Genomic DNA, 9,381 nt, shown 5'->3' with positions numbered 1-9,381 from the left:
GTTACAGAACACGTGAACGAGATGAAAGATTGGATCAAATCTACAAATAAAATAAAATAAAAATATTATTTTAATTCCTAATACCAAGGTTTTAAAAAGCACGTTATGACTCCAAGGCTTGTATGTGGCGCCAAACTTTATAAAAAACGCCGCCTTGATTCATATATGTGTATAAAAATAAATAATAATTGAAAATACATATAAAAATATGAAGTATATACAAAATTGCCGCCTTAAATCGCGCCTTACAAACGATGTGACTCGCCAATGCTCGGAAAAACTTGAAGCTTGACATTGCTGCCGAGTCACGCTTTACGTTATTTAGAACCTTGCCTAATACATAAAACATAACAAACGATAACCTTTGAATTATCAAATGTTATGTGATTAAATTAAAATGATATATAGACTATATATTTAGAACTTTTCTTCGAATATCTTTGTTGTAATATTGTAATTAATTTTTAATTTTAACATCAAATAATGTTTTTCTTTTTGGTAATATGACACATGTCAAAAATATAATAAATCATAGAGAGATTTAAAAGACATTTAAGATAGATAAGAGTAAAAGAAATAGTTTATTTAAAACATATATATTTATGATTGAAGAAGGTTTTGTAAAAAAGAATTTATATTAAATAAAAATTATTGGGAAAATAATAATTTTTAAAAGGTTAAAAGAAACAAGTAAACCAAGATAGTTCAAGAGTAGGAAAATTTTGGATAGTCATTTATTAAATAAATGGGTAAAAATCATCCTGTCATCTTTATCATTTTTATCTTATATCATTTTTTATATTTCTTTATTGATGGAAGCAAGTGCCAAGTACTCTTCACTCACCTTTTCCTTTAAATATTGCTTGAAGCTCTTTGTTCTTTTTCACTACAAACGTTGAGTGTTGAGTGTTTCCTCCTTTGGTGTCTGTCTTTTATATCCACTTACAGATTACCAAATGGAGGCATAATCAAAGGACAAAGCATCGTCTTTAGGCAGTTCTAAAACCTAGCAGCCTTCTTCTTCTTCTTCTTCTTATTCTTCTTCTTCAGGTACGTACCCTTCTTTCCCACAATACTTTGCATATATTTTCTTTCTTTCTGAAAAGATTCAACCGCAATAACCATTATGATGATATATTAATATGACGTTTGTTCAAGAACCTTTTACTTACCAACCTCTTTGGCTGTTATGATCACCGCATTCAATAGTTTTCAAATTCAAATGTTTCTTCTACAAGTTTAGCTAAATGGTTGCGAAGTGAGTTAATCGAATCTTAAACTTTATAAATTTGTGCCTGAAAGAGGATCCACCACTTGTCCTTCTTGTCTTTGCATTGCATCCATAGTTCCATGGTTAAAATCTTCAACAAAAATTATCAAAGAATTGGCTCCTTGGTTTACAGTTTGAGTACTGATTAATGTTTTGCACAATCGGTTAGCTTTTGGTGCTTAAATACTACTATTATTGTGAAATTAGAAATATGGTTGGTAAAATTGAGTTGCATTGGACAAATGGTGAGAATATAAATACAAAATTGAAGAATGTTGTGTATCACAATATTTGTCTACAATCTTTCATTATTGCAAATCAAATTTGCATTTTCAACTATTAGTCTCAACAGTAGTTCAATTTTAAAAAGAGTTGCAAAAAGAGGTAACACTTTAGATTAATTTGTCTAATAATTAATCATTTGGGCTATATGGTTAACAATCAAATAAAATAAAAACTTTAGCTATCGAACTGACCAAATGGGTCAAAACTTAGAAACTATATAATCTCCAATTAGACTATTAAAATTGAGCTATATAGAAATATTCGAATTTCTGATTGGGATAAAGGAAAACCAAATTATTATATAATAATTTATTATATTTTTCGATCTACAGTACCTTTTAATATATATATATATATATATATATATATATATATATATATATATATATATATATATATATATATATATATATATATATATATGGAAAAGTGAATATACCTAACAACCTTATATAAGCTTAGGTACCTAACTTCATAATACTACATCGGTTTGTATCGTATTTACATTGTAATTGCATAAGGTTCTTAAACTTCAACCCCATAACTTTATTACTTCCAAAATCTTTGGACTTTCACCAATATCTTTCTTTTTACATTACGTATTTGTATCGAATACCGTCTGATAGACTTCATATCCTACCGCTACAAATGAAATGATGTAGGAGAAATATAATAATGAATTTCCAATTTTTTTTGAAGTAAATCAAGTTTATAGATAAAGTTTAAGAACCTTTCATGATTGCAATGAAAATTTAATGCAAAATGACATAGTTTGATGAGGTTAGGTACGTAAGCTTATATAAAATTATTAGGTATATTCACTTTACCCATATATATATATATATATATATATATATATATATATATATATATATATATATATATATATATATATATATATATATATATATATTCACACGGGTAAAAAATAAAAACTACACTATTTTATTTATGTAGTTGAACATGTCATGATAAACTTCGAATACAAAAACTCATTTTTACAATAAAATGTTAGGTAAAACTTTTTGCTTCCTCTTTGCAAACCCAAAGCTCATATTCAAACAACCCCAGCTTGCTATGCTAGAACTGCATACCTTTAAGAAATAAAAATAGAATGTCATCAGAACCAAAGCAACATAAGTACACTATTATTTGGTATATTTTACCAAACAAAAAAAACACGGTTTTCCTAGCTAGTTTTTATATTTCAACCTCAAACTTAAATATATAAAAAGATTCTCCTTTAAAAATGAACAAATATAATGCATTTGACTTTTTATATTTTAATCCCAGCCATGTTCTTTTTTTATTTCTTAACTTTTTGGTAACACAATTGAGACTTATTATTTTACATATCTTTGAACTTTAACAGTTAATTTTTCAGTAAAATCAATTCGTTTAAAAAATTGGTTATCATTAGATTCCAAGTATAATAGTAAGCAACAAATTTAACCTCAAATTCGTTTAAATCGTCATTAATTTAAATAAAAATTTTAGACTTTCAGAAACAACGTTCATTTCGGTTTTTGTAGGACTTTCTAATTGATTGGAATTCTTGAATACATCTTTGACCATAACCTTGACTCGGTTTTTAGGTGATCCTATAACAAATTCGTTTATCTTTTTTGCTTGACACCAACACCTGAATGTGGTATACCACATATAATCTCCGTGTATTCTTTGTTTTCTTTAAATATGTCAACCTCTTTAAACCTAAAACTACAAAAACCCATAATCATCATTCAAATATTATCAATTATAAATTTCATAGCATATGAAATTGAAAGTATAACTTATAAAAACCAAACAAACGTAGTTTTCTTGATTCGTTAATTTAACCCAAACCCTTTATTAGTAGGCTTAGTTAGGGATGCAACGAATTTATTACATTTTGCTTACTTCCTACAAACTTCAGCCATATATAAATTGACTAAAATCACTAAAATCAAACAAAACTCAAAAACAAAATAGAGATGAAACTCATTAATACCATAAGCTTCACATGAGTGTGTTAATTGGTAAAATCGAAACAAATGGCTAAAAGAGAACACTTCAAAAGTTGTCCAATATGTATTTGAGATGCATTCCTCTTAAATTTTCCTTATTGAAGAAACTAAATCATTTGTTGTAGAAACTAAATCATTTTCTGTAATGACATAAAAAATATTTATAGAAAATCTTTACATCAACCATTTTTTACAAGCAAGAACAAAAACAACAAGTTTTAATCAAGAATCCAACCTTTCAATTTCACCCTTCCTGCTTTAATATATCGAATTATTGATCATCTAGATTTAAGGCTTTTGATATTAGAGAGAAAAGAAGAGGATGAGAGGTTGATGGAGTCGGGATGTGGCAATACATGTAAATTGGCAACTAAAAATGAACATGGTAGGTTTTGGTTTTAGTGTTTGATCGTTCACTTAGGAGGATTAAACCAAGGGATTCAGGTATTTAAAGTTTGAATCATCGAACACCTGAAGATAACTATGAAAGCTACCCTGATTCCAAAAACAATGACATTTGTATTGTTTTGGGTTTTGCAACTTATTAGGGTTCGAGTCTCGGGGTTCAATTCCGATGAACGGTCAATCTAACGAGTGAAACACCAGAACCTGAAAACGCAAAAAGATCTGCAAACACAAAATCCAGATAAACAAAAAGACCTAGAAAGAATAAAACGTTAAAACCCAAAATATAGAATTAATAAACTAATAACAAAAGATCTACAAACCTCACTCTCTTTTTTTTTTAGTAAATTACTGAAATCATCCCTATGGTTTGGTCAAAATTGCACGTTTTTCGTCCATGTAGTTTGATTTTGTTGCGTTTTTCGTCCTTTACATACATAAAGTTAGGGACTAAACGTGCAATTTTGACCAAACTATAGGGATGAAAAACACAACAAAATCAAACCACAAGGACGATCCGCGTGCAAAAAAAAAATTAGGGACCAAACGTGCATTTTTGACCAAACCATAGGGATGATTTCAGTAATTTACTATTTTTTTTGCTTGTCATAATATAGAATTTAGGGGTGTGCGCGGTGCGGTTTGGTACGGTATCGAGTCAAAACCGCAAACCGCACCGCATATGCGGTTTGAATATTTTAGAAACCGCAAACCGCACCACAGATGTTCAAAACCGCATGATGCGGTGCAGTTTGATGCGGGCGGTTTATGCGGTTTAGTTGCGGTTTGTGCGGTTTGATGAGTTGTTTAACATTAAATCTATCAAAAAACTAAAAACCTGACCGGGTTAAAAAAAAATGATTGTTTTCATTTTATAAAAACAAATACGATTTTCGAGTTAAATCGTTTTTAATAAATTGTTATTCATGTTACTATAGTTTTGTAAGTATCATTGTTATTGTTTTATATTGCTGTTATAATTGATATATTCTTGTAAACCATGAGATCTTGATCTAATAGTGATTTAATGTTACGTTATAGATATTTGGTTATTGTAAGAAATATATTTATATACATAATTTCTAAATCGTGATTTGAAGTTATAACAAAATAAAGAAAAACAAGTATATATATAACATGTGGTGCGGTGCGGTTTGAACCGCAGTTTTATAAATACAAACCCCAAACCACACCGCATAGTGTGATTTGATAAAATGATGAACCGCAAACCGCACCACGAAATTCTAAACCGCATTATGCGGTGCGGTTTGGTGCGGTGCGGGTGGTTTGTGCGGTTTGTGCGATTTTTTGCACAGTCCTAATAGAATTAATAAACTAATCACCAAGTACATGTCATCACCACTCATTTTAATTTAAGATGAGGTTTTCTTTTAAATGTGATTGATAAGTTGATTTTAATTAAAAACATGTTTCATTTACTAATGTTTATCTTTAAATGTGATTGATAAGTTGATTCAATTAAAAATTATGTTTCATTTACTGATATTTAATAATTTTGCTAAAGTTTGTTAAAACCGTGATGATGGTTGTAGGATCGTAACCGATTCGGATCATAAGATCATCAATCGTAAATCGTAAGATCATCACTATTAACTTTTTAGAATTATAATATTTTTTTTCTTGGATTATCTATGTAGAATACTCATTTTGAATTGTTTATTGTTAAATGTTGTATTAGATTTGTAGTTTTTTTATTTTTAAACTATTTATTGGTAACTGAACGGTTAATTGATAGATAAAACTTTATTTTTTATTATTTATAATGATTTTGGTAAGATCGTACGACCCGATTCAGTATAACGATCATGACATTGCAAAACAAAAAATAATCCTATATAAGATCCCAATTGTAATTGTAAAAAAGACATAGCTTGATCAATCCACACATAAGCTATTGGAGAATTTTGTTAAAACACAGTTCTCTTTTTCAAGAAACTTATAAATTTACAAACTCTAGAGTTTGTTAATATTCATTTTATTTTATTCTCATAATCTATTAATTAAAAATAAAGATGATTGTTTTCTTTCATATATTATAAAGTAGATATATAAAAATATTTAAAACATATAAACCGTATTTTCTATCCTTCCAACATATATCAAGTCCTTTACATCTATTTTGAGACGCATGTAAATGAATGTAAAAAATGAGATCAAAGAGAGGCTCCTGCTTAGGCTTTTGATGATTAAATATATAGGCTTTCGTAAGATCCAAATACACCAGAAATTAAGTTGTACCAATAATGGCTTCTAGAAAAAACCAATTGTCGTAGGTGATACTTCTGTTCGAGTTCAATGATCGTTGAAACATCGCAGTTTAGTAGGTGACTTTCACCACGTTGATCAAAATTCTATTGGACTTATATTATCACACATTATGGATGTAGTCATGGAGGCATGACATTTAATTTCATCATGATAGTTTCCATTAACCAAATATGAAAGAATTTAGACTAGTTAGAGCAACATGTTTGACTTTCTGATATTCAATCACTAATCAAAGTTAGCCATTGTCAATCTTCTGCAGGCAACTTTAATAACCTTTTGCAAAGAAAAATGAGGAGAATGATGGTGGACATTCCGATTCCTCCAAAATGGAAACACTTATGGAATACATGGGATCTCCGAGGGTTCATCATCTTGAGTCTCTCGTTACAGACATTTCTAATTCTCGTTGCTCCTTTGAGAAAACGAACAAAAAGCAACTGGATAATAATGCCATTATGGTCGGCATACTTGCTAGCTGATTGGGCTGCAAACTTTGCTGTTGGGCTCATCTCGAACAGTCAAGGGAACCCTGATGAAAGGCAAGGCAAAAAAGGAGAAAGAATTGCTGTGGAAAACGAAGATCTTCTTGCATTCTGGGCGCCGTTTCTTTTGGTGCATCTTGGTGGCCCTGACACCATTACAGCTTTTGCATTAGAAGACAATGAGTTATGGCTCCGACATCTTCTTGGTCTTGTTTTCCAGTGCATAGCTGCAGTTTATGTGTTTGTTCAGTCACTACCACAAAATCGGCTATGGATTCCTACAATGTTGATGTTCTTGACAGGAATTATCAAATACGCCGAAAGAACACGATCTCTTTATCTTGCTAGTGCTGATAGATTCAAAAATTCCATGCTTACAGAACCAGATCCTGGGCCAAACTATGCAAAACTCATGGGTGATTACTTTTATAAGAAGAAGGCTAACCTACCAACAAGAATCCAAATGGTTCCAGAGCCCGATCGAGCAGCTAAATCAGCAAACAAGGCTAAAAAAGGGAACTTAACAGAGCTGGAGAAGGTGCAATATGGTTATCAGTTCTTTGAAACATTCAAAGGTCTTGTTGTTGATATGATTTTCAGTCGAAAGGAACGGAATCAAAGTCGGGATTTCTTCCTCAATCGGACTGCTAAAGATGCGTTCAAAGTGGTTGAGATTGAGTTAAATTTCATTTATGATGTTCTCTTCACGAAGCTCCCAGTGGTGTTTGGTTTAACAGGAGCCATCAGTCGGTTTTTTTCATTGGCAACGATTTGTTCAGCGATTGTTTTGTTTTTATTCAAAAGCAAAGCAAATTTTACAGACGTTGATATCATGATTACTTATGGTTTGCTCTTTGGTGCATTGGTTTTGGATTGCACGGCTTTATTCATGCTCGTGTTTTCAGACTGGACAATCATTACTTTGCGAAAGTCGCCAGATGTTGAGCTTGACAAAAAGTCTCGCAAGACTCGAATCATCGGTAAATTTCTCAAACTCATGACCGAAGGTACTCTTCAGGACACAAAAGATCATGCCCAATCGACAAAAAGTGAATCAAAAAGTCGCAAATGGAAGATTAAGTTTTTAAGAAGAAGGTGGTCAGAATCCATTTCAACTTACAACCTTATCTATTACTGCCTCCACCCACGTCCAAGCTTACAAAGTTTTGCTTATGAAACCCTGGGGCTTAGTGGGTTTATGGATGAGATCAAGTATGTCAAATTCGAAAGCTTCACCCCAAAACTCAAAGATTTCATATTCGAGGAAATAAAAGCAAAATCAGAACTTGCAGATGACTTGGAAACTGCCAAGGAGATAAGTTCAGCACGTGGCGATTGGGTGATTCGTGTGGAAGAAGGTTGGGGTGCCTTACTTAAATATGTTATAGATGTTGACTACGATCAAAGTCTCATTCTATGGCACATCGCCACCGAGTTATGCTACAACAAAGAACTTAAAATGGGAACTGCAGATCCCAAAAATGATAATCATCGCCATATTGCGAAAGTATTATCAGATTACATGTTGTATCTTCTTATCATGCAACCAAGTATGATGTCAGCAGTAGCAGGTATTGGACAAATACGTTTTAGAGATACTTGTGCTGAGGCCAAAAGGCTTTTCGAAAGTGGAAAAGGTGGTGAAGTAAAAGTTGAGCAAAACCAAAGTCAAACATCTACGGATACTAGAGTTGATTGGGATCAAATAAACGCTTGCATGAAGATTCTTGATGTGACGACGGAAGTGCGTCCTGTCACTGTAAAGGGTGATCGGAGCAAGTCCTTGCTATTTGATAGTTGCATTTTGGCCAAAGAGTTGATGGGGATAGAGGAGAAGGACCCGAATAAGAATAATAAATGGTTGATTATAAGCAAGGTATGGGTGGAGTTGTTGTGTTATGGTGCAAGTCATTCACGAGCCAATACTCAAGCAGCACAAGTCAGCAAAGGTGGTGAGCTCATTACCATTGTTTGGTTGTTGATGGCTCATTTTGGTTTGGGTGATCAATTCCAAATTGATGAAGGCCAAGCAAGAGCAAAACTAATTGTTGGCAAGTAGTTTTGAGTCCTATCCAGACGTTTTATTAATTCGTGGATGTTCTAAAAATAACACAAGAAAATACATCTTGTAATTCCCTTTCAATTCTAACCATTTCCAGTACATTTAGGAAGTCTTTAGAAGACACACAAAGCTTTGTGTCAATGAAAAAGCTTATAATAGATCGAGTCTTGTGTTATATTTGTTATCATGTGTACTTTATCAGGGTGTTTAATTAGTTCATGAGGTTACACACCTATTCAGATATATATACACTTGTAACATGTTTTTGTTTGAAATAATAAAACATAATTCAAAAGAATTTATTGCTTCAGTTTTTTCTTTTTTGTAGCTTTTGTTGAATGTAATAGGATTAGACATAGAAACTGCTTCAATGTTGAAAATTCTCCTGTCGATCACCTCGATTACATTTATCTTAAATCTCCCGACCAAAGTTGGTACTATCTTGAACAAGACCCTTGAAACCTTAGAACCAACCAACTCATTCATGTAGGTATGCATTATATGGACTCGATTCCTCATGGCCACATAGTCCTAAATCAGAACCACTCCCCTAGTCATTACTATAACATGGGAAATGATAGT

At 31.8% G+C, this 9,381-nt stretch overlaps 1 protein-coding gene across 2 annotated transcripts; it reads left to right on the top strand.

Annotated features, from left to right (window-relative positions):
• Positions 1 to 901: 901 nt before the first annotated feature.
• On the top strand, positions 902 to 9,097 carry LOC145046371 (uncharacterized). 2 transcript variants are annotated; one of them, XM_078994655.1, is made up of 2 exons: positions 902 to 1,050; positions 6,515 to 9,097. In XM_078994655.1, the coding sequence occupies exon 2, from the start codon at positions 6,544 to 6,546 to the stop codon at positions 8,794 to 8,796; it is 2,253 nt and encodes a 750-aa protein (XP_078850781.1). In that variant the 5' UTR covers positions 902 to 1,050; positions 6,515 to 6,543; the 3' UTR covers positions 8,797 to 9,097. The 2 variants fall into 2 exon arrangements, with proteins under 2 accessions (XP_078850781.1, XP_078850790.1); XM_078994664.1 differs by lacking the exon at positions 902 to 1,050 and adding an exon at positions 5,537 to 5,561.
• The last annotated feature ends 284 nt before the right edge of the window (positions 9,098 to 9,381 follow it).

Source organism: Lactuca saligna, chromosome 1 (assembly GCF_052625555.1).
Source record: "Lactuca saligna cultivar CGN05327 chromosome 1, ASM5262555v1, whole genome shotgun sequence".
Taxonomy (NCBI): domain Eukaryota; kingdom Viridiplantae; phylum Streptophyta; class Magnoliopsida; order Asterales; family Asteraceae; genus Lactuca; species Lactuca saligna.
This window is presented reverse-complemented; position numbering and strand designations above follow the sequence as displayed.

What these genes read in the sequence shown, in the direction of transcription:
- LOC145046371 (XM_078994655.1), top strand. Translation starts at nt 6,544, where the DNA reads ATGAGGAGAATGATGGTGGACATTCCGATTCCTCCAAAATGGAAACAC.